At 44.2% G+C, this 25084-nt stretch overlaps 3 protein-coding genes and 3 non-coding genes across 21 annotated transcripts in view; 4 read left to right on the top strand and 2 right to left on the bottom strand.

The window, feature by feature from the left end:
• The window catches only part of PBRM1 (polybromo 1), a 56462-nt gene extending 47441 nt beyond the window's left edge, over positions 1-9021 (bottom strand). For 2 of the 16 annotated variants that reach the window (XM_039558815.1, XM_039558826.1), the window contains exons 1-8: positions 8894-8950; positions 6425-6556; positions 5251-5406; positions 4446-4543; positions 3726-3873; positions 1296-1436; positions 590-706; positions 87-155 (exon numbers count right to left, since the gene is read on the bottom strand). In XM_039558815.1, the coding sequence (XP_039414749.1) occupies positions 87-155; positions 590-706; positions 1296-1436; positions 3726-3873; positions 4446-4543; positions 5251-5406; positions 6425-6472 (777 nt within the window). In that variant the 5' untranslated portion in view covers positions 6473-6556; positions 8894-8950. The other 14 variants (XM_039558818.1, XM_039558827.1, XM_039558819.1 and 11 more) reach the window with 11 other exon arrangements.
• Positions 9022-9058: 37 nt separating this feature from the next.
• GNL3 (G protein nucleolar 3) lies at positions 9059-15988 on the top strand. The gene is made up of 15 exons (XM_039558698.1): positions 9059-9147; positions 9440-9498; positions 9613-9750; positions 10359-10472; positions 10638-10721; positions 10962-11097; positions 11574-11677; positions 11939-12074; positions 12547-12634; positions 12999-13182; positions 13587-13729; positions 14412-14548; positions 15046-15269; positions 15465-15546; positions 15636-15988. Exons 1-15 carry the CDS (start codon positions 9135-9137, stop codon positions 15722-15724), a joined length of 1731 nt encoding a protein of 576 aa, XP_039414632.1. The 5' UTR covers positions 9059-9134; the 3' UTR covers positions 15725-15988.
• LOC120410707 lies at positions 11153-11228 on the top strand. Its single transcript, XR_005603026.1, has one exon. It is a non-coding gene; the product is annotated as a small nucleolar RNA SNORD19 (small nucleolar RNA).
• LOC120410708 lies at positions 12376-12449 on the top strand. The gene has a single exon (XR_005603027.1). It is a non-coding gene; the product is annotated as a small nucleolar RNA SNORD19 (small nucleolar RNA).
• Positions 12856-12931, top strand: LOC120410709. Its single transcript, XR_005603028.1, has one exon. It is a non-coding gene; the product is annotated as a small nucleolar RNA SNORD69 (small nucleolar RNA).
• Positions 15989-17569: 1581 nt separating the features above from the next.
• Positions 17570-25080, bottom strand: GLT8D1 (glycosyltransferase 8 domain containing 1). The gene is made up of 10 exons (XM_039558700.1): positions 24935-25080; positions 22616-22671; positions 22406-22504; positions 21759-21975; positions 20988-21105; positions 20357-20441; positions 20030-20142; positions 19356-19522; positions 19089-19201; positions 17570-18444 (listed from the first exon to the last, which is right to left on the bottom strand). Exons 2-10 carry the CDS (start codon positions 22629-22631, stop codon positions 18254-18256), a joined length of 1119 nt encoding a protein of 372 aa, XP_039414634.1. The 5' UTR covers positions 22632-22671; positions 24935-25080; the 3' UTR covers positions 17570-18253.
• Between the last annotated feature and the right edge of the window lie 4 nt (positions 25081-25084).

Below are 25084 nucleotides of genomic sequence, written 5' to 3'. Positions count from 1 at the left end.
CTGCTACAATAAAGTTTTACTTCTAACCATTCTGGAATGCTCACTGTTAAACAAGTCTGTACCCTGACACATTAATATGTTCATACCTGTATCCTTTGGGCAATAGTTTTAAGATCTATGGGTTCCTTTATTATTGCATAATAATCTGGATATTGCTGGAAAACAAAATTAATTTATGTGTTACTATAAACAGTCTCAAAGCTTTTGTCCTAACAGCTCACAGAATGAGCCATCAGATGAATTGCAGATAAGAACAGTGTAAGCCTCAAAATATGGCACTAGGCTTCAACTTGGACAAGCCAGGTCATAAAGCAGATACAAGGAATTCTAATTAATCAATAAACTGATTAAAGGACCAGTTCTGATTGAAATTCAAATCCATGGTGATGATTTTCAGAATATTTATTCTGCTGGCTAAAACTTTCACCACTGTTCTGAAACAGAGCTGTAAAAACAGGCAGAGTTTGCCACTGATGAGACAGAAATAGAGAACTGCACCCTGAGCATGGCCATCACAGCCTGTAACATCAGATATAGAAATGTCCAGGCTTCCAACTTAGAACACAACCAATATTACTAAAATACTCACCACTTTAGAAGGAAGTTTCTGAAACAGTTCACTTATGAGGCGTCCTGAGGGGTTTGTGGCAACAGCTACAGCTTCAAGAAGCTGTTCCAGAATTTCCTTCAGGTAACCTGGAGATGACTGATGTAGGAAACAAAAATCACAAAAAGTTTCAATGGCAGCCATAGTGGAGTGTTTCAAGGAATCTACACTTCAAAGACAGAAAAAAAAAATCAGCTACAAAACAAGGATGCAACTTTTGAAGACAACATTGTTTATGTAGGTAAAGGTACACTAGAAAACTCTAATTTCAGGTTTACACTGCAGACTGTCAGACACACATCACACTGTTAATGAAAACGTGCATCCCAACATCACAAACACCAGGCAAGCCCAAACTTCCTCTCACAACACTCCAGGAACAGCTGCACTGACTGAATGGGACACTTGCTGATACAAACCTCAATCCTGGCATGAATTCAAGCACACATCATATTATTCCAACTAAACCAGAACTCATATAAGAAACCCTCACAGCTTTTTTTCTGCTAGGCAAAAGTGAAACATACAATGCTGTGAAGTGATTAACTAATAAACTTGCATAAAGAAACACCCCTTGGGGCATAATTTAACAATGAAAATATTACTCGATGCTTTTTCACCCTCTCAGAGTCACCTGACATCCACAGTTACAGCCTCCTCCTTCCCCAGTTGTCATGGCCACACTTACTAATTCAGAATTTGCTTGATTGTCATGTCCTTCCTCATCATCATCATCCTCCTCAGCATCACCTTTCTGAACAAATTCATTTTTTGTGCGCAAATACAGCTCCCATAGTTTGCAGGCAGCTTTATATTCAGGAGAATCTGGCTGCAAAAACCAATCAGACATTCCAGTCAAACTTCAGAGCATTCTCATCTGAGGGAAATTTTAAGTTATTAGCTGAAAGGTATTAAACGCATTCAATGAGTAATAGTAAACCTGGGAAATTGCTGCTTCATTTGTTCTTCAACAGAGGAGTTAAGAATCACAGTAAGCATTTGAAAATATAACCTGTATCACTCAAAAGCATCCAAATCTTTCAGAAAACTTAGCAATAAAATTAGCTGGGTTGAGGCTTGGACAGGCCAATTAGATGAATCTGGAGAAATCACTGGGTTTTGTTGAAGCACAACACCAGCATTTAAAACAGACTAAATATCAATATGCCAGAAATGTGATTTAAGCCAATACTGCTGTCATTGCATGGCACTTGAAAATTAACTTCTATAGAAGAATGCCAATAAATATCTTTAAAAGCACTGCAATGGTTTATACTCAGCATTAACTGGGAAATTCCAAAGAACTTGACAACATGCTACCACCTGGGTACACCTCAAGATACATCTTTTAGGAGAGGTAGAAGCATTAGTTAGAAAATGAACTTTCAAAAATACAGAGCTGGCAGTGGCAGACAAGCACGTGCCTATTAACATTACTGCCTAAGAACATTACCCAGAACAAAGACAGCTTTTCCACCCATGTATTTTTCTTTCCCTTTCCTCTGTCATTTAAGCTCTATTTCAGGTATTCCTGCTGATAATGTCACCTTATTACTGCTGATTGCACTCTTCTTACTTCACTCTCTCAACCTCTGACAGCTTGTAATACAAATGAGAAACCAACATGAGAACTGTTCTTAATCTTGCCGTATTAGGCGCTTAATATTCTCAGCACATTAGACCAGGTGTTGTTTATGAAGAGCAGATTTTTAAGGGTATCCTGTTCCACAAGTCTGCTTCCCTCTGTATCAATGCAAGATGCTCAGGAGTGTGAGACTTGACCAGAAATACAGAACACCTAAAGGCTGCTGTTCTGCTGTAGCACTGCCAATAAAACACCTGCTGGAATAAAGACCTTGGCAATGAATCACTGTGCCTGGCTTGTATGTGCCATGGAACTGCCTGGGAAAGGTAAAAGGTGAAAAGAAGTTAAGTTTGTGTGCCACACCTCCAGATCACAGCTCCATAATTCTCTGGAAATGCCAACATTCCTTCATCCTGGAAAAATGGATACCTATTTTTAGTCTAATGCAAGATCTTCATGATACAGTTAAATGTTGAGCCCACAATTTTATAGGCAAAGGCAGCACACATTCTGTAAAACCCTGATCATTCTTTCCTACCATCAGGTCCTTTCCCCTCATGGAAAAGCCCATTAATGTTGGGTTTTCCATGCTGAATTCCTTGCAAAGCTCCAGGAGTACACAATTGATTTGGAAATCTTTGTACTTTTTCTGCTGGAAGCAGAATGTGCAAATGCATTAACATCTGTTTTTCAAGAAGCTACTACACACACACACAAGCAAAACAAACACTGCCTTTCTGAATGTCACCTGGTTACACCAGCTGGGTTATTCAGTATTTGGATCATCTCCAAAGTCAAAGATATGTGAAAGGCAGTATTAGCAGGTTTTGATTTGCTGTATCATATAATTCATCACACACAATTTCACTGGTTTATGGATTTAACACAACCTTTCATTACACAAGATTCATCCAATTTTTTTCCCACTTCGTTTTGAAAACTGCAATAAAATCCATTAATATCCATAATAAAACACACACCCAGTCTGGGGAATGGCCATGGGGGTTGTAGCCTTGATAACATTACACTCACATCTATCATCACTGACCATGACAGTGAATGTGCCTTTTTTTTCATTTGATTAAGTAGCAAATGGAAGAGAAAGATTCAACACTCCTACTGCTGTTAGCTTGCTGTTAGTACAAACAATTCCTTCTGGGGGAAAAAAAACAATGAATCTTTCACCATTTCAAAGGGTTACACAGAGTGTGTTGTAAAATGGGAAGGCTTTGATAGAGGAATATTTTTCTCACTTTATATCTCCATTTTTGCTTTTGATCTCTTTTAGAAAACTACATGAAGATCCTCCCCACATTATTTTACAATTTTCCACAGAAAAATTGCTACAGTAGGACATCTCAGAAAGATACAGCCAACATTATGGAAATATATGCAAATAACTGCAATGTGTGCTGTTCTCTTACCAATAGTACTTCAGGCTAAACCGAAGAGGTTTCAGCCAAACCAAGGCAGAATTTGAACATTTCTACCCCTTTTACAATGGATTAGAGTCTTTAAATGTAGTTTGCTCACCTTATAGTAAGCCTTTGCATTGTTAAAGAGAAGCTGGAAATCAGCAGTCAGCACATTCACATCATCATATTCCTCCATCTTCAGCTTTTGTTGGATTTTCATTAAATCAATTGGCTGAGAAACCACTTCATAATAATCTGGCTGATTTCTGTTGCAATGACAAAAACAGGCATCATATTCCAAGCAGTAAAACCAAAACCACAGCACTAAAGCTTGTGCATGTTTATGACCAAATAAACCAAAGAATGTTCCAATATATTTTTGTTACAGCTAAAAGATCTGGACAGTGGTCTAGCAGTCAGCTCACTTTATGTATGTTCTGTTACTGTCCTCAATTTTCTGAGTTTAAGAGAAAATTCAGCCCCTTATTTAGCTACTGTATTTTCAAGGGTCACTTCTCTTAACCTTCCCAAGCTATGTCCTTAGTATTACATCCCACCACTTATATAGAGTATTTCATAATCAAAGGCATAAATGTTTCAGGCAGGTGTCACAAGAAACATTTTAAATTAATTCAGTGTATCTTTTTATTTTGCTGAAAAAGAGATGGTAAGCACATCCCATTGAATAATTACATCAAACGCTTGGATCAAACACCAGTGTGAAGCTACGAGAAACGTAGCTTGGATTTTTCACAAATTATTGCTGAAGTATTTATCAATTTCCACTCCTCCCTAATTAAATCTCAGGTTCAAGGTTTAACCAGACCTGTGGTCTTACCTTCTCTTCGGTGCCCTGATGAAGAGCTCACAGAGGAGCCTGCCCTGCTCATCTTTGTAGTCTCTGATGGTGTTGTAGAGCTCATGGCAGACAGCAATCTGAAATGCAAGAGCAATGAAGTAAGGAAAAAGGAGACAATTTTAAGGAGGTGACAAACAAAAGCCTGCTCACAAAGCGAAGGACAAGCTGCCCATCCACAGCACGCCCTAAAGCAGAACTGAGAAGCAACTGGAGCACCTCACACTTTAGCAGGATACCTGACAAGTGTGCCAGGTACTGCAGAATACAGGGATCTTTATTTCAGTGCTAATTCTAAGTAAAATATCCAAAATGTAAATTAATTCAGTGCAATTCTCTCCAAGTCACAGGCATCTACAATAACAACAGGGGTTCTTCTGCCCTGCAATTAATTAACATTACACTGCTCATGCAAAGGCATAGCAGAGGCATTGTACACTTCAGCAATCACTGCTTGTGCCATTCTTACTCCTCTCTGCATTTGCTACGCAGACACTGCTCTCAACTTCTGCACAATATGATTTCAGCTCATTCTCCAACATCCTTCCATCTGCTAAAATCATCAGCAAAAAGAGAAAAGCAGCAAAAGCAAAACAGGAAAGAAAAAGATGAAACTGGGGAGTCAGTTTCATCCTAAACAAAGCTCAACCAAGGCAGGAACAGATTCAGGACCAGTGTACGTGTGCTACATATGGTCATTCATTTTACAGTCCAGCATATCCCACACAGGGATACAGTATCCCCAAGAAAGAAAGAAAAAAGGTGCAAGTAGTAAGAAGGTACTAACAGGATCTACAGTTGGGAGATTGGAAAGTCTCCTCCTCTTCCTGCTTGGGCCTGGTATATTGGTGGAGTGATGGGCATCATCGAAGTCTCCTCCGCTGACGCTGCTGGAAGGAGAGGTAGCTCTTCGCCTCTTGGAACCCATGGAATCCAACTTCTTCTATAATGAACAGAAACATTCTTAAAGCCCTGGCATTGCATCCAAGCCCTCTGCTGAGAGCTACCTGCAGAGCTAGCAAAGCTTCTGATGACGCATTCGCCAAATGCTACAGGTCAGTTAAGCCATTTCTGTAAACACCAACTTTGTGAAAATTCCCAAGAGTAAAGGGAAATAAAAATGCTCCTTCAGTTTTATAGTCACCAGTGACAGCAAGGCCAGAAACCCCCAAGCTCACAGTAATGGAGGTGAATTTAGCAGCTCTTGGCAGAATATATTCTTAAACTCCTGACATTTTCATACCCCATCCCATGCATGACAACTAAGCAAGAACCACTGTTTTCAACCAAAATGCTGTACAGAGACACATGCTCAGTTCTGGTATAAAAGCACTTCATTCCATGTCAAACTAAGAAAAGACAAAAAACAGGCCAACAAAGAAAAGAAACCCAAACAAACAACCAAAACAAATTAAAAATGTAAAAGGGCCACAGAATACCTTGTGTTATATTCAAGTGAAAAAGAAGTCTGGACCACTGTGGGACCTCCCACTCCCACTTTATGTGTGGGATGAATGGCTCAACCATGGAGAAACAGAAAAAGCCCCCTCCTCTTTTGGCCATAGTTTTGCATTTACCAACACAAGCAGTGACAGATGAATAACCACCATCCAACAACTATGGTAATTTATGGAACAAGTTGTTGGCTCTTGCCCAACTTCCAGTGACAGCATCAGAAAAATATCTTTATTTGTGGCTATCTCAAAGGCTGAGGACAGAACAGATGCATCCATCCCAGCCTATCCCCATTTTCCAACCAAATCCCGGGATTTCTTTTAGGAGGCACTCAGGTGATTGACAAGGTATGGCAGCACAACATAACTGCATTAAAGCATTTTTGTTAGAGACAGAGATAACTTCAGGCACACACACGAGATGAATAAGGTAGGAATAATTAACAGTTAGGAAAAAGAAAAGCAAAAGGGCAAGGCAGAGGAATGGAGATACAATCAATAATTTACCAGATTTACCAGAGTAGAACCAGCACCTCGAAAAGCCAGTCTCCTCATAGTGTCTGATGGCCAAGCACAGATACTGCGAGAAGGTGACACTCTAAGAGTGGCAAACCAGTAATGGTGTTAGTACAGCCACAACTGGAAGACAAGAAAAAGGAAAGAGAGAGAGAAGAAAATTCAGAGTAGGTAGATAAAGAATAAAGTCAAAGAATAAAATGGATAATTAGAGTGACAGAGAAAAAAGCAAGAAACAGAAGGCAACTTTTTTTAGCCCAGCAGAAACTCTACGAAGTAATTTTGTACACAGAATGCTAGACACTTCTGTCATTGTCACAGTAAAAATATATTTCTCTAATGTTCCTGAATATGCATTACAGATTTCACAGCCACTTGCTAGAGAATGATTCATCAAGCAGAGCAGAGAGTAAACAGAAGTGATATCTGACCTGAGAGTACAAACCAGAGAGCTGTAAAAGTTACAGAATGCAAAGCAGTACAACATAACAACATAATCTTAAGGTCAACAAATACTTAAACCTCCATCACCCTTGAGAGTGGATTTTTATACTCAGAAGTAAGCAGTAAGTATGCAGCCATACACTAAAAATACACTGTTTCAATTTCTAAGCAGTCTCCAAGTTTGAGTTTTTTCCCAGAAATTCCATGTGAAATATACAGAACCATTTTATGGCAAAATGTTTGCTTCTATGTAGTTCATCCAACTCCTGCCTTCAATCAAACCCCAGAGAGATTCTTTTCCTGTTCAGCACTCTGGACATTTTCATAACACGGATGTGCAGAGAAGCTCTGTGCTTTATTGGCAGGCAATTCATCTGGGGAACTGACAACCAGCCTCATGCTTTGGCACTGCCTCCAACTTTCATCTGAGAGCCACAGTCTGGAGTGGCTCACCCAGGCACATGCTGGGAAACACAAGCCCTTGGTTGTGGAAGAAAGGCAGGAGGGACTACCAGAATCAATAACTCTGCTTCAACCAGGAACCCAAAAGTACACTCAGTCCAGTCCCATCCTGAAATAAAGATTTGGGAACCTCATAACCGGCACCTGCCTGCAAACTGCACATCAGCTGCTCCATGCCCGCTATCTGAAGCACAACGCTGTGGCTCAGCCATACTCTGACACTGGTGTGATCAAGACACCCTCACCACTCACACACAGCCTCCAAAACACATTTTTCCCCTCTAATAACCGTGCAAAACACGTGTTAGTCTGGACAACATCACAAACACTCAGTGAGAGACCTGCTGATGTACAACTCTTACTGAAGGTGAGGCTCCAAAACACAAACTTCTCCCTAGATTTCCACACTGCTAAGCACAGAGAACTCTGCTGTGCACAGAAACACACTGTTTTACTGAAGAACCTGTCTCCCAGAGTTTCTTCTGCAATCTCACTGCTGGCTCACAAGCCTCTCGACAGTCACACCAAGAATCTCCACCACTACAAATGAGCCACCTCCAATGCAACAGGAGCCTGAGCATCTCCTTAGTAATTGCTCCCACCAGCCATAAAAACGTCACAAAACCACAGCAAGAAATGCTTTGGCCATTACTAATTCACGTGTATACTGACACATACACAACGGGGGAAAGGCTGTCTGTTCCAAAAGCTGCATAGACTGACCACAAGTGTCACCCACTCCAACCTCGCTACACGAACAGGTTTTAAACATACTGGACATAACACACTTAAAATAAAACAATGCATTCTAGCACACGTTTCGTTTTCTGCCTCTAGGTAGAGGAGAGCTAAAAGCCCATAGATACCCCGGGTAGTACTTACTGCTATCAGGATCTCCCACATTTCGCCAGACACACTAAACATGATAAATTTAGCAAAGGGAACAAGGGAGGGAAACGCAGCCAGAATTTCCCCTAGTTACCGATCCCATTGAAACCTGCTACGGGATGGGAAGAGGGGGATGGCAGCAACCAGGCACTGTAAAAGGGCAAAGCTGGCGAAAAAGCGATAGGGACAACACATCCATCGTTTTATCAACACCGGGACAAGAAACAAAGATGCCAAATATGTAATTTCCCCGAAGCGCCGGAGCCCCTGCCCGGGAGGTGAGGTGTTATTCCCGGCAGGACACAAAGAAAACCCCTTTCCCGGCACGGGCGGACAGGAGAGTGTCCCGGGTCCGCCCCGCGTTACCACCACAGAGGGCAGGACCCGCCGCTGTCCCCAGGCCCGCTCCGGGAGCAGCCGCTGTCACCCCTCGGGCCCGGCCCGGCGCCGGGACGGGGAACACGGCGGGAACGGGGCGGGAAGGGCTGAGGCGCACCCGGGCCAGGGTCCGGGGACCGGGACGGCGACAAGGCCCAGGCCCGGGACAGGTGACAGGGGCAGGCGCCGCTCGGCGCCGCGGGGCCGCTGCGCGCTCGGGCGGCGCCGCCACACAAAGGGAGGCAGCGGCCTCCAAGCTCCGGCCCGCGCCCCGCCCGCGCCGCTCACCCCGCCGGCTCCGCTCCGCCTCCCGCAGCCGCGGCCGACCCGGGGTGGGTGCGCGGCGTCCGCCCGGCCCGGCCCGTCCCGTCCCGCCCGTACCGCCCGTCCCGACACCGCCGGTGCCGCCGCCGCCGCTGCCGCAAAGCGCGCCCGGCCGCCCAACGCGCCGAGCCCGCGCGACACCCCGGCGGGGCAGCGCCGGCGCGCTTTACGGCAGCGCCCGCCGGCGGGAGCACGTGGCGGCGCCATGAAGCGGCCGAGTGAGCGCCGGGAGCGGCACCGGGGGGGCACCGGGGGCAGGAGGAGGCGGCAGCGGGAGGCGGCCTGGCACCGGGGGGTGGTGGGCGCCCGGTGGCCAAGCGAGCGGCAGCGATCGAGGACGGGGGAATCGGGGACCGGGGCGAGGGAACGGCGGCCCGGCCCGGCCCGGCCCGGCCCGGGGGAATCGGGGCCGGGATCTCAGGGGAACGCGGGGGTGGGAGCTCGGTCGCGCCCCGGTGGCGGGGGATGTGTGTATCAGCCCACGGCGCTGACGGGCGCGGTGCGTTGCAGAGCTGAGGAAGGCGAGCAAGAGGCTGAGCTGCCACAAGCGCTACAAGATCCAGAAGAAGGTGAGTGAGTCCCGGCCGTGCGCGGCCCCCATCGCTGCGGTTTGCGTTTCTGGGGCCGGTGCTTTGATGGGTTTTGGCCTTAGACTGAGAAAGTTTTCTTGTTCTTGTCTACAGATCAGAGAACACCACCGAAAAGTCAGGAAGGAGGCCAAGAAACGCGGACACAAAAAGCCCAAGAAAGATCCCGGAATTCCCAGTGCCGCGCCGTTTAAGGAAGAGCTTCTGCGGGAAGCGGAGCAAAGAAAGCAGAGGGTAAAATACAGTTTGTGGTAAAGAGGATAAGAACCGAGACCATCCCTGTCTTTAAGGAGGCTTTATGTGCATAAGTGTGCGCTCAGAGGTGCAGTCATGGCAGACTGTAGACGGTCCTAGTAGACTCGTGCTTTGGAAAAATAATATATTTATTTCCAGCGTTGTACAATGTGCAACGACTTGCTCTTTTGTTTTTAACCTTCGTTTTCTCACTGTGCATATAAACATGCTGGACGTGGCATTTCTAATGTAGTCAGAATTACCTGTGCTGCTGGGCTACAGAGATGTCCCATCAGAGTGCTGGGAGTTAAATCATGGCATTATGTGATTACACAGAAAATAGGGATCTTCTGTCTGCAGTGTAGACTAGTGTGACATGGGAGCAGCACCTTTATCAGCTGTAGTGGTTGCTGTGGAACTGCCGTTTTGGGATCAAGCTGATGGATGGTTGCCTCTGAGTAGGATGCAAAAAAAGAGTTCCTAGAGTCACTTGGACAGCCAGGACTTCTAACTGAGCTGTCTCAGGAGCTTTGGTCAGAAATGGGGAGAAAGATTCCTTACCACCTTCAAAAATGGTTTATCTGGCCTGGGTTTTTGTTTGCAATCAGCTTGAAGAACTGAAACAAAAGCAGAAGCTCAACAGACAGAAAGAACATGAAAAGAAGAGGAAGCTGGAAGCTAAAAAGAATGCGGCCAAAATCAAGGAAAAAGCAGAGGGAAAGGTAGGTGTTCTGTATGATTTTGATTCTTTGAACCTCTAGAAGTCATCCTGAAACTGCACCTCTTAAGCAGCATGTTACGTGCTACATTTTCATGCTGAATATGCACACAAGTATTACACTCTAATTCTCATTTAAATAATTACCTTTTGTTTTTATTTGCTTCAGGAATCCCCTGGCAAGTCTAAAGGAAAGACTAACAAGCTGCTGAATAAAAATTCAAAGAAATCATTCTGCAGAGAGCTCATGAAGGTGAAATGCTTCAACTATTTTTATATCATTAGATGAGAGTCAGCAATGAGACCACTTGTTATTTTCCTTTTTTTGTATTGCTGTTCAGAACATGAAGTTTGTCTGTGATAAACTAGAACCCTGAAGTAAGGGATTTTACAACACAAAGTGTTTACAACTATTTTTGTAAGCCATAGCTATTCCAGAGTTGTCATCTGGTCTGTGATGTCTTATTTGAATCTTGTCTTTTTTCTGAGCCAGGTGCTTGAGGCCTCAGATGTGGTTCTGGAGGTTTTGGATGCCAGAGATCCAATGGGCTGCCGGTGTCCTCAGCTGGAGCAAGCTGTCACTTGCTCTGGAGGAAACAAAAAGCTGCTGTTGGTTCTGAACAAAATTGGTAAGAAACACAGGTTTTCTCAAAGTGTTACTGGCACTGTGGTTCTGTGGTAGGTGAGCTATGAAGAAGATTTTAAAGGAATCTGAGATTCCATTGAAGACATAAGATCCAACTCTGAGCTCGCTAAAAAGGGTGGAAATTACTGAGTTACCAGCAGCTAAATAAAGAAAATAAAATACCAAGAGCAACAACAAGAGCAAAGGCAGCTTTGTAGTAGAGTAGCCATTGCAGGGATTGTGGGATAATCCTTCACAGAACATCACTCTGTACCATACAAAGTCTTCTAGCTAGACCCCAGCATCAAAAACCTAATACAGAGGCCAGAAATGTAACTGTGATGTGTTCTGCTAAGGCAGAAAAAGACACACTGGGTGTCTTGAGGGAATGTACCCAGTATTTTACTAGAGTTCTCAGCCAAACATTATTTGTCATAATAAGATTCATTTAAGGAGTGAAAAAACTGCTATTCTTTCCAGATTTGGTGCCAAAGGACAACTTAGAGAAATGGTTGAATTATTTGAAGAAGGAGTTTCCAACAGTTGCTTTTAAGTCAGCAACAATGATGAAGGACAAGACTATGGTAAGAGCACTGCAGGCTGTCCTGTGAGGAAGTCATGTGTGTTTGTAGTCATACATGTTGAGCCATCTTTAAAGTTCCTTTTCCCCTGGTTTTGCACTTCCATGACTGATGGATGTGCCTTTACACTTCAGCTGAGCTTTGCAGTACAGTGGGGGAATTCTTACCATTGAAATTACAGTAGATGAATAAATCTAAGTATCCATATTTTGTCTTCCTTAATAGCTCCTGACCACAGGATTTTTTTGCCTTTGAATCCTGTAGCAGGAACAGGTCACAAAAAGACGTGCACGTGTTGATTTCTCAGAAACCTCTCAATATTTCGGCAGCAAATGCCTTTTGAAGCTTCTTCAAGAGTACAGCAAGACCCAAGACAAAGGCATTCAGGTTGGGGTGGTAGGTAAGTGTTTGGAGAAACAGGAGGAGTTTCCTTCTCCCTAAAGCTTTGAGATCCTGTAAATATCTGACTGGGTAAAACTGCTAACATCTGGTTTGCTAATGTGCTTTCTAGTCATTGTTCTCTGCTCTAAGGCTCTCAGTGTTGTAATACTTGAGCTGACAGTGATCCATGGTGCACTTCCATGTGTAGCATGGGGAGCTGTGGGAGCACAAGGAAGGCAGGATATGTGCTCCATTGGCACTGCCTTCCACTTGCCTGGCAAAAATCCCACTGAATGTAGCACCACAAGTACTACAAGTGTGAGAAATGAGGATACATTCTTTGTCTTACTTCTACAGTGAAGACTTCAGATCCAACTCTGATCTCACACTAATGCTGTACCTTAGCAAAGATACCTGGAAGAAGCAGTTTTGATCAGTGTTAAAAGCTGTTTTTTCACTTAACTTGCAAGGATTTATGTGATTTTCCTCAGGTTTCCCTAACGTGGGAAAGAGCAGCATAATCAACAGTCTTAAAGGAAAGCGTGCCTGCAATGTTGGCCTGGCAAGAGGTGTTACCAAGTAAGCTCAGTCTCATAAAAGCTGTTCCTTTCCTTGTTTGTTTTGTTCCAGTTACCTTGAGTTTGTGTTTCAATCCAGTAGGGGCAAAGCACACCTTCGTTGTGCAGTTTTAAATGCACATTAAAATTTGCCAGATGAAAGGGACTGATCTGTGTGATGCAAGCTCTCTCCAGGGGATACAGTGCATAAACGTGATGTTTTGTATGTTTAAATTTCTATCCTACACAAAGCACATGATGACAAAACACTGGAACTGACTGTATGAAGTACATTCAATCCAACACTGAGCTTTGTGTCTTGCATCCCTCACCCTTACCAGTCCCTTCACTGATTATCTACTCACAGTGCTTTTCTCTCTGAATAGGTCCATGCAAATTGTGCACCTCGATAAGCAGACAAAGATGTTGGACAGTCCAAGTATAATTGCAGATCCTTCCAACAGTACCCTGGCTCTGGCCTTGAGAAGTATCATAGACACTGAAGGATCAGACTCAGCAGATGTGCTCGAAGGTGTAAATGCCATCATAAATCACTGCAGTAAGCAGCAGGTGAGCTCCAACACTGCTTTTAAGACCTCATCACACAATCAGAGAGTGAAAAAGGATGATACTCTTTTTGTGTCCTATAGTTACAGTGAAGACCTCAGATCCAACTCTGATTTCACTCTAGTTTCAAGCGAATTAACCTATGCCTAATTGCCTTTCAGTTCTGTGAGAAGTGTTGTCACAGACCAGTGTGCTGTCTCTATACACCCACGAGTCTGGGTGAATGGCAGATGAATTTGTTAATGAAGTAGGCATTTGCTTTGTAATGTTTACTCCCACGTGCAAGAGAAAAACAGCTTTTCACTTACTCTGTCCTCACTGTTACCAACTTGATTTGCTCTTTTATTCCTAAAACTGTGTGAAAGGTGGGCATCCCTTTCTGAATGTGCTGTTTTCTTTTGTCCTAGATAATGATGCACTATAATATCCCAGATTTCAGGGATCCTGAAGAGTTTTTATCTTTACTGGCTCAGAAGAGGGGCATGCTGAAAAAGGGAGGTGTTCCTGACATAGAAAATATGGCTAAATTAGTGCTTTGTGACTGGACAGGGTATGTATGCTGTGAACTTGCTCTATGCTGCTCACCTTTTTCTCACTCTTAATCCAGCACAGCAGAAGCACCGAGTCCAGCAAAGTACTTGAGAGGCTGCTTTTTTCCCTTCCTTTCCCACATTTTACTTGGGTAAAGAGCTGGATTGTCCAACAGATTTGGAGAATGCCATCCACAGATAATTTCCTAAAGTAGTGAAGGATACACAAGAAGAGTCAAAGCCTGTTGCATGTTACTCTATAGACAGTTTGCTGACTTAGGCTGTAACTCTGTTATGGAAATCTGCTTTCCTCTCAAATACCAAGTCCATGTAGTCCTCTTCTAGACAGGAAAGGATGGAGCAAACTTTCTGTGGAAATTTAGGGTGGTTCCTATATTGTGAGGGTACGCATAAATGTAACTCAGAATCAGTAACTGACTGTGACTATCTCCCTTGCTCAAGTGACTCAGCTGCTTTTACAGCTCATGCTTTTACAGGTGACCTGTGGTGACCACTTAATACTGTTGGACAGCTTCAGAGTCAAATTTAAATAGCTATTGAACTGCTGTTAAACAGATATTAGTACATGAGTAGTTAAACTCAGCAGTTTGAGAGCTTTATGCTTTGGGTTTTATTTTTAAATACAGCAATTTAACTATGTTATCTTCAGTTGTTTTTTAATGCTGATTTTTATTTTCTCAGAGCCAGAATAAAGTACTACTCACAACCTCCAGGATTTCAGAAGCCACCACCCTATCTTACAGAACAAAAAATAGCTGAAATGCAGGAAGGCTTTAATTTAAATAACCTAGAAGAAGAAAACAGCAACACTGTTCAAGGTAGGACTGTTATTGTAACAGACTCCCATTAACCATAGAGTCACAGCAGATTGGCCTGGGTTAGAAGGGGCCTTAAAGACCATCTTGTTCCAAACCCCCTGCCATGGGCAGGGCCGCCTTTCACTCATACTCAGAGCCCCATCCAGCCTGGCCTTGAACACTTCCAGGGATGTGGCAGCCACAGCTTCTCTGGGCAACCTTTGCCAGGGCCTCACCACCCTCACAGGAAAGAATTTTTTCCTGCTATTTAATCTAAACCTACTTAGGTAAACTTACTTACACTCAGATCCAAGTTTTCCAGTTCCTAGTAGTTTTCTGTAGATGCCTTAGGGAGAGCTTTTCTCAGAGAATTGTCCTTGCCTTGGTGGCAGAACCCTGTGTGGGAGCCCTGTCTATGGCAGGGAGGGGGCAGAACTGCAGTGTCCCCTCTTGGAGGCTGGGCTTTACATCTGTGCTGGCTGACAGGGACTGAACAGACACTTCTGTGTTTTCTGCAGCTTTAAAACACCCCAGCCCAGCAAGCAGCATTGTTTTTCAGTCAGCTGGTATGACAAATGGGACAATAGAGGAAAATAAAGTGATAGAGGAAGGACCAGAGTGGGCAAACATGGAAACAAGCAAGGAAGAGGAAGAGGAAGAAGAGGAGGAAGAGGAATTCACAGAAAGTGATGATGATGAAGATGATGTGGAAGAAGATGATGATGATGATGATGTGGAAGAGGTAAATGAGGGTTTCACTAGGGTTGGGCTTTTTTCCTTAATTAAGGAAACAGCACTGTTCCAAGTCACTTGGCCTCAGCAGCGAGGCTCAGCTAAGCAAGGGGACACCCACAGTATCCCCAGGCTCTGTTAGGTTTCATTTACATGGGAGATTTCATTAGTGATGTTTAAATAATGTCTGACCTCTGACTTTTAGGAAAGCCAAGTTCAGGTCACCAGAAGAACAAAGCCTGGAAAAGGACAAACAAATCCTACAAATTCCAAAGAGCAGACGGCAGGTGTGTATTCAGAACCCTGGCTTGAAGGATGGGCTCTGGTACCCCAGCACTTGCACAGGTTTCACTAACTCATGATTTTGTCTTCTCAGGAAATGAACGTTCCAGATCACTGTCCTTCAGCTTAGATAAACCAGCAGATGAAGATGATGCCTATGATTTTAATACAGACTATGTGTAACAAATCAGGTGGGAAGGCACTGTTTGGAGAGTTACTACTGCCTTTCAGAAGAGTCAGGAAGACTTGGGTTGCAGCAGAAGCTGGAGTAGTGCTGCATAACCAGAGCTGCTGCAAAGACTCAATTGTTGCTATGTCAAATAATGTACATAATAGTGCATCTCCCTTGACAGTTCCAGATTTTATACAGGTCTAGAAAACTGTTACCCAGCTTTAAGTCTTACAGTTTATTTCCTGTATTAAAGCCTATTTTAAAAATTCCTAATAGACGTGCTTAGTCTGTTCATTTTGCCTTATAAAAAGACTTTTTAAGAGGACAAACACTTCATCTTTGAAAAAAAATGATAAATGTTTCATTCTAGTCATGTTCAGACAATTAAATCTCAAAGTAAATTTTCATGCCTGCACAAAATTTAATTGATTTTCCTAGAGAATTACAAAGACTTTACCCCGAGAGCATGATTTCAGACAGTAACTTTTCAGTATATTTTTGCAGAACTTGTAGAACTTTCACATGTAAAAGTTAGCTAGAAAATGCTCCTTTTACAGTGGAGTAACTTTAGGTACTTTATCTAAACACTGTTTTATGTTCTGAACCTTCACTGGGAATGGTAGCTGAGATTATATTAGTAATCCATCTCCACTGGGGAACAAGTTGATTTATCTTACAGTGCTCTTGAACAAGAGTGTTGTTTCCTGATGGCACCTGTTACACCTGGCAATAACTGGTAAATATAAAGCAAAACACTGCCCTGTGCAATAAGGATGTGCTACTGTGCTTAGCCTGTAGCAGAACTGGTAGAGCAAGAGAATTGCCAAGAGGCCCTGCAGCTGCTCAAAGAATTAAGCGTTTACAATAAATGCCTGACACTAAGCATCTTCCTCCTGTGCATCTCTTTTTTCCCTATTAACTGAAAAGTATGATTTCTGTGTTCTTTGATAAATGTGTTTTCCCTCAATGTATGCTGAGGCATAGATTCTCATAGGCAGCTTAAAAAGGTGTCAAGTGCAGACACAGTTCCTTTAAGCCTGCTAAAACACAGCCTGCTCAGCTAAATTACATTGGCATCAGCTAATCCAAGTAAAGTCTTTCAAAGTTGGTAAGTGAATTTACTTCATTTTGCCTAACTGCTTCAAGGACAGTAATGGTTCTTGTTCATCAAAACCCAGGAAAAGAAACAATAGGTAACAAACCATATTGGCATATCCATGACAAAAACAACTCTAGGCAGTGACTGCAAAGAGAAAAGCAGTTTGAAATCCTTCTAAAGCAAAACTAAAACCATATTCAGTCATGAAGTAGTCCTTTACCTCTGCTGCCCTGTGTTTCAGACCAGGCACACTCAGCTGTTACTGCATGAACACAAAACCTTTTGTCTGAACATCTTCCACTGAGGGCTCTTCACAAGCAACTTGAATGCAAACCTGTATTAATTGGAATAGTTGTCACAGTGGCTGCTGGGATATATTGGTTCAATCACTCAACAGTACAACTATGAAAAACCAAACCAGCTTACCTGTAGCACAGGTGAGGGGCAGCTGGCTGCAGAGGGCACAGGCATCTCACTTGATGAGTTCCCAGACAAGGAAAGGCACAGCAGGAAAAACTATAGCAGAGCCAAGCTCCCTCGAGAGAACTATGAGGAACTCAACAATAACAAAATTAATCTGTAATTCACACAGCCTGGTCTCCAAATATGTATTTTGTACTATTTCAGAATTAGATTGCTCTCACAACAACCAGAGCAATTCACTTTGGCTTCAGTCACTTGCTACTGTGTCTAAGTACAAAGGAAACACTTCTTAGATCAAGACTGGAATTAGATTGCCATTTACCTGAGGCTGAAGTCAGCATGTTACAATTAGCTTTATTTTTGAACAAAGTTTCATCCACCACTTTACAAAAAATCATTTAGTGTTCACTGGCAGTTAAAACCATTTTGCATAGTGAAATAATACTTGAAGGATTCATTTTTCAAAAAGGATTCAATTTTGCAGAATTCTGTAAGAAAGACTTAAACAGAAATGGTAGGGGAGAGATTTCATGCAAGACAGGGTTGTTGAGGGAATTATTTCACAGGATAACAAAACAAAACAACAAAACAAAACTCAGAACAAAACCCAGGCAGCTCTTAATTACAGTACATTACTGTGCAAGATTTGCTGGTGCAAGGACCAGCTAAATTTGTATCTTGTTCTTAGAAACTTTGTTTCTGTAATTGACAAAATGATCCTCCCCTAGAAGACTTGTAGTAAAGAGCAGGAGAATGCAACTGAAACGACATAAACAAAAGTACTCGTTTATGGAGATCTTCTCTTGTTTTCTGTAGTGCTGCTGGAGTAGCATCTTGTGTCACACAGGTGACACGAGCCTCCTTTGGACCTGTGCATTTCAGAACTGCACCTGAGTAAGTGCATCACCTTGTGCTCCAGAAGGCAAGGATGGCTCTGTAATACAAATTGGCTAAAAGAAATATTCTGCTTGGCTCCAGAAGTTTCCTGAGAAAACGTCATCATTTATTCAAATGGACTCTACTTTGCTTCGTAGGCTTCTGAGTGTCTGCGGATCAGGTTGAACTTGCCTGTAGGGTCAGGGACATACCACTTCTCCCAGACTTCTGCATAGGAAGCTGTTCTTCCCCAGGGTTTGAAATGTCCATTCCAATGGAGCAGCTTGGCAGCTTTCACAAACTGAAGAGAGTACCTTTTCCCAGCACTTGACCCTTCAATTGAAAAAGAAGCATTAGTGCTTGAAATAAAGGCAGCAGATACACAAACATGCAATCATTAACTTCAAAACAAAGGATTTAACAAAGGAAATCTTATCATTTATGGAGAAAGGAGGTGATAGGGGAGGCAGAAATAAGGGCAAAGTGAAAACCAATCAGGTGCAATGGAATGCCACTTTGATCTCTCTCAGTGTCTATTTTCATACACTGCCTTAACTTCCAAGTTCTTTAAAGCCCGCTTAACACCCAGATGAATTGAGCAGCCAATGTATTGCTCATCAGAAACACAACCTGAAAAAGCTCTCCCAGCACTGGGGTTTCACCAGTAGGACAGACCTGAATGTCTGTTCTTCTCAACAGTTTTGGAAGAAACACCTTGGATCACATCAGGTACAATACATTTGTGGAAAATGAGAAGGATTTTGTGAGTAAGTCAATTCAAGAACTAACCCCCAGCAGTTTGAGAAAGACTCAAGCCCACAAGCCCCAAGACGGTTTTGCAAAGATGTTTTTCCTTAAAGAACAAAGGACAGAGTAGGGGAATAAAAGCTCACTTTACTGCATCATCCACGAGGTGTCCAGCTACAGACCTGGAAAAACACCCTGAGGGAGCAGTACCACAAACGCTTCATACGTACCGAGATGTCGGACGTTCCACATGGGATCAATACTGGAATGCTGCTTGTAAAATACAATTAGCAGTGGAGGTGTTGTGACGCTGCCAGCCAGAGTCTTACTGTAGAGTTCCTCTCTGGAAGTTGAAAGGATGCTGATCAGTTGATTTTTCACTTGCAGCAGCACAACAGGAATCCAGAGATACATGTGCAGCCCCCCATTCAAGAGGGAAATGCCACCAGCAGAACCCAAGCCCTGAGCAGCTGCCACCCCCAGCCTGGGGAACTTACACCACATTAAGTGCCATCCACTTCTCCAGTTGTTTAGTGATGTTCTGTAATTTCCATTCAGTCAAATTGGCAACGAAAACTCCGGGATTGAAAGAGCAGGTGTTAGCTTTCATAGCAAGCTTTCTGATGGTTTCCTTTTTGTAATCTAGAAATCCAATGTAATTATACTGGGGGGAAAAAAGAGAGTAGAAATTAGCTTCAAATACGGTGAAATTCCTTAAGAAAAGTTCTGCACAACTCACAACAGACAGGTGTAAGTTGAAGTTGTTAGAGCAAATATCTCTTCCTTTAAAATGAGAGAAAGAAAGCTTAATAGGTATAATGTTTTAAAAATATGATTATATAGACTACTTATTTTAAGGAATGCTGCATGCTCTTAATATATTATTAATATGGTACCAATCTCAGATAAAGTACTTTTTACACATTCAGAAATGAAAAATTGTCCCTCAGATGTTCTTAGACTTCCTGCTGTTCGACAATGAGAATTGCTCTCATTGTAAAGCACAGCAAAAATTCCAAGTAATTTACTGTGCCTGAACAGAAACTGCAGGTCCCATTTGTAAAACTGGTTTGGGCAGGGACAGCCACATGTTTAGGTTTACAGCATTTGGAACATTCCCAAATGCCTGAGATCTACAGCATTATTACCATTGAATAGGACTAAAACTAACCTGATTGCCTGCTCCACGGACAGCAACTTTACTACTGGTTGAGTCACAGTCATCTGAAAATGCAGCTGCATGTCCAGGTTTCAATGGAGTGTTGTAAAGTTCAACAATATCATCTGGAAAATGGAAGTAAGCACAGGAAAATCAAAAGCAATCCTGACTTAGTGCTGAGTTAGGCTTTGTTCAGTCCATTGTTACATCAAATAAGCCTACTCAGTTTAACCCAATTAATTAATATTTCCAAAATTTTTACAGAAATGTCTGGGTTCTGTGAGAGATGAGATAGTGACTTCAGCATAAGGCCAGTGGCAGCTAACAAAGGTCCCATACCTTGCACTATTACATCATCATCCACATAGATGACCTTCTCTGCATGAGGTACCAAGTTGGGCAAGTAGAATCTTGCAAAGGTCAGCTGTGAGAACAGCAAAGCAAGAGAAGTGAAGAATTAAATGAAAAGAATTGTTCAAATAAATGTGAAATTGACTAATTTTTCTGGCACTTATTTTGGCAGTAATGTCCAAGACAAAATGTATCGAGGAAGTAAAATAGGCAGCAATATCCTACAAGTAACTTAAAATAAACAGGTTCCATTAATTCCTGGTTTACCATGAATGTATGCATTGATAAACTAACTTTAAAACTGATCTATATTAGAATTTCTTATGTCTCCATATAGATCTGCAGCATCTCTGAGGTGTTGGCATGCTTGACATGCCAGCTGCTGTGTTTCACTGTGGCTAGCAGCAAAAAATGATCCTAGCCATGCATATGTAGATATTCAAATCCATCTCTCACTATCCAGAAATTAATTTTCACTGAAATCTAGGAAATTGATTTTATGAAAAATTGCTTCTTTGCTAACAGATTTGGTTTTGATCTCTGGTTTTGTGTTCAAAAGCCAACATCAAAGTATTGTTATTAACCAATAATTGCAAAAAATAATCGATATCATCCTCACTGGTTTGAAGGTGTCTGCCTTTTGAGGATCCACTTGTACTTTGCCTTCTAAGACACGAGGGTCAAAATCCAAAATTCGGTATCTCATATTTTTCAGAGAAGTGCTCCTCAGCCACATCCTGCAAGCAGGAGAAAGGCACAGATCTTGTTAGGTGAGACAAAACCAAGTGAAAAGCAAGAAATCCAACTGACAGTGACACAGATCTTGATGTGGCTACTCACTTCCTAACCAGCAAAGACATCTGGGATGTAATCGGTGCTGGCATCGGTGCTGTCCCGTGTGGCCACAGGGGCAAGCCCAGGGTCAGCAACTGCACACCTGGGACATGTGAAAGGTACGAGGTCCCTTCTTGTTTTATCAGAAATACACAGTCCTATTATCACAGGCCCTTCCCAAAACCATCCGTGTGGACAGAAGGGGGTAAAAATAACAGGATCGAACAACAATCTACAAAAATGGAGAAACATGATTGCCAGCATTTGAATTGCTTAGATGAAATGTAGAAGTACCTTTCACAACCCTTCCACCAACAAATTCCACCCTCACTGGTTGGATATAACCCCACTGGAAAAGATGTCTCTTTTGCATCCCTGAAGCCTGACCGGAAGGAATGGTGGGACTCCCACAGCAGCCTTGTCAAAAAGCTGCCATAAGCAGCAGCAGATGGAGCTGGGAGTCAGGGGAGTGCAGCTCCAGGGAGAGGCAGCTCACTCTCTTCTCAGAAACACAGAAGTACACAGTGCTGTGGGAATCCAATGAAAAGATCATTACCTCAAGTGATCCACAGTATCATTCAAAGTAACAATGTGGAAAACCACGTTGGATCTGGTGTGCTGGTAAATGCTGTTCATGGCTGCAATTGCACCCCCGAGCCTCTCATCCGACGCTGCAATGACCACAGAAATCTCCTTGTCATTCCCCTCATCTGTCAGACTCTGGGGAGCTGCAGGAATGAAATCTATAGGCTGAAGTCCTAAGGGGCTTGGATCTGTGGAGTATAAATGACGTACTTGTTTTTATTACTATATATTATTATTACCACACTAAAATTCCCAACACTTCCATTATTTCTGCTATACACTTGGATGTCTGAGCTGAGGTGTGGATTACAGTGAGCCAGTATCAAACACTCAGAGCATCGCTTTTGAGAATCTGAGATGCTAATAAATAGAATACACACACATTTACAGAAAACTGCACACATTTAACCACACATTCACACACAGCACAAGATATTAAAAGGCTGAGCTACAGTAGTCTGCACTTATCTTTGGTCCCCTCTGCCATGTCTATAACCTCATTAACTTCCCCCCCACCCAAACCACAAGGTGGGTTCTGTCTGGCCAGAGCATGTGTTTTTCCACCAAATCTTAAAACAATATTTACTTTTTTTTAAATTAAAATAAAAACCAACATACCTGACAATTCCCGTCTCAAGAAGTCACTGAGGCTTAGGAAGTTATGATGAATAACTAGCAAAAATATGACAACAGCCACTATAAGGATGGAAATGTTCACTGAAAATTAAGAAGAAAAAACTTTATCAGTTTAACCAGAGAAGGACTGAGAAATCCAGATACAAAAGATATTAAAACAAACCAAAACAAGACAAACACAGATTTACATACCTTTCCTTAATGTCATTTTTCTTTTCTTATTTTATTAGAATGAGACTCCTGCAAACCTGCAAGAAAAAAATACAGCAGTCACTCCCAGTGCATTCTTCCATGAGGCATGGTGCACTATCACCAGGAGTGTCACAACAGTTTCAGTGGCAAATGCAGTGAATGCTTCCCTCTGTCAAACAGATAAAACTGTACGTCGCATTTTAACAAGTAGTATGGTCTCAGTAAGCATCTAACTACAACCACAGAATCACAGGATGGGTTGGGTTGGAAGGAACCTCCAAGATCACCTGGTCCCAACCCGCGCCATGGGCACAGACACCATCCCCAGCTTCTCTGGGCAACCTGTGCCAGGGCCACACCACCCTCAGCAGGAAGAATTTCTTTCTAATACCTAATTTAAACCTGCCCTTTGACAGTTGACAGCCATTCCCCCTTGTCCTGTCATCTATGTCCTTGTCCAAAGTCCCTCTCCAGTTCTCTTGGAGCCCCTTTAGGCACTGGAAGGGGCTGCAACAGGTCCACATCCTTCTCATGTTAGGGACCACTCCCCACATACAATGACATATCTAAAGATCTCACAGATAAAAAAGAGACATGCAGATCTTGCCACTTACTTCACTGTCAGAAAAAAAAATAAAAAAGCCAAACTCCTGCCAGTCAAAAGTAAGTTGAGAAAATCTGGAAAATTATGTATGGTTTCTTTACTGTTGAAACAATTTATTTAACTATCTGAACTGGAAGCACCCAAACAATAAGATAAAATGTTACATGTTTCTCTCCATGCTTAACCAACAGCAAGATTCTGGTGCTTATGAGATTTTAACAAATAGGATTCATTACATGCTTTAAAAACCATTACATTCTCTACATAAAATATATATATCAGAGTATCACCTGAAGTGTCATCACATGGAACAGGTCACAAAAGTGGGAAAGAAGGCAGCACCATCATATTATAGAAGGGGGTAAAAACACAACACTGATGCAATTTTGGTAGGAAATTCAAACATGCTTTTTCATGATTTAAGGGTCAAGGTGAAATCAGAACAAGAGTTGCATATCCTAGCGTGTCAAGGAGCTCTCAAGTAACACAGAGGAAGATCTCTAACAACCTGCAAATTTCCAGAAACGGTGACAGACTTGTGAAATACCTACATTAAAACACCACAAACTGTACTGCGACTGTTACATGTATCAGAACCAACCACCTCCTTCCCGCTGCTGCATTTCTACCCCAGGGCAGACACATCAGCGGAGCCCAACAAATCCCTGCCCTGAGCCGTGTCTCGAGCACCACCGCACTGCTGGCAGGGGCGGGACACGGAGCTTTGCCTGTGGAGCACAACGCCACGTCCCGCTGTGGAACGAAGCACTTTGCAATTCCCAGCGCCGGGACTGAGGCGCACACAGACCCGGCCGGTGCCCCGCACACAGACCCCGGCCGGTGCCTCACACAGACCCGGCTGGTGCCGCGCACACAGACCCGGCCGGTGCCTCACACACAGACCCGGCCGGTGCCGCGCACAGACCCGGCCGGTGCCGCACACAGACCCGGCCGGTGCCGCGCACACACAGACCCGGCCGGTGCCTCACACAGACCCGGCCGGTGCCGCGCACACAGACCCGGCCGGTGCCCCGCACAGACCCGGCCGGTGCCGCGCACAGACAGACCCGGCCGGTGCCGCGCACAGACAGACCCGGCCGGTGCCGCGCACACACAGACCCGGCCGGTGCCGCGCACACACAGACCCGGCCGGTGCCGCGCACACAGACCCGGCCGGTGCCGCGCACACACAGACCCGGCCGGTGCCTCACACAGACCCGGCCGGTGCCTCACACAGACCCGGCCGGTGCCGCGCACACACAGACCCGGCCGGTGCCGCGCACACACAGACCCGGCCGGTGCCGCGCACACAGACCCGGCCGGTGCCTCAGGTACACGCGGCAGCCGGGCTGGGGGCACTGACAGAACGGCCCCTGCCCAGGGATGGTCACGGACCACAATTAAACACACACCGCGCTCCCCGGGCTGCTCTGCGGGGACAGCCCCGCTCCGGGGCCGGCGGGCCTGTGCCCGGCTCTCCCGCACCGCCCGCGGCGCCCCGGCCCCTCACGGACCGCCCGCCAGCGCTGCCACCGCGGCAGCGCACGGCCCGCGGGTGCCCGCCAAGGTGCCTGACCGCCACCAGGCGCCGAGCCCGCGCCGCGCCCACCCCGCCGCGCTACCGGGGCCGCGGCGGCTAGGGCGGGAGGGCGGCCCGCGGGCTGCCGAGTCAGTGCGGGTTCCCGACAGGCGGCCCCACGGCGCTTCGCACTTGCCGGGGTCCTGCGGGGCGAAGCCACCGTTGCCGAGGAGACGCGTCCCGGCGGGTGAGGGGAAGCGGGACCGGAACAGCCCCGGGGCGGCGGCGGCGGCGCGAAGGCGATGGCCGGGGCTGGAGGCAGCAGCCCCGCCCGACGGAGCTCTGG

This window comes from Corvus cornix, chromosome 12, assembly GCF_000738735.6.
Source record: "Corvus cornix cornix isolate S_Up_H32 chromosome 12, ASM73873v5, whole genome shotgun sequence".
Taxonomy (NCBI): domain Eukaryota; kingdom Metazoa; phylum Chordata; class Aves; order Passeriformes; family Corvidae; genus Corvus; species Corvus cornix.
The sequence above is the reverse complement of the archived record's forward strand: the minus strand, read 5'-3'. Positions and strand labels throughout refer to the sequence as shown.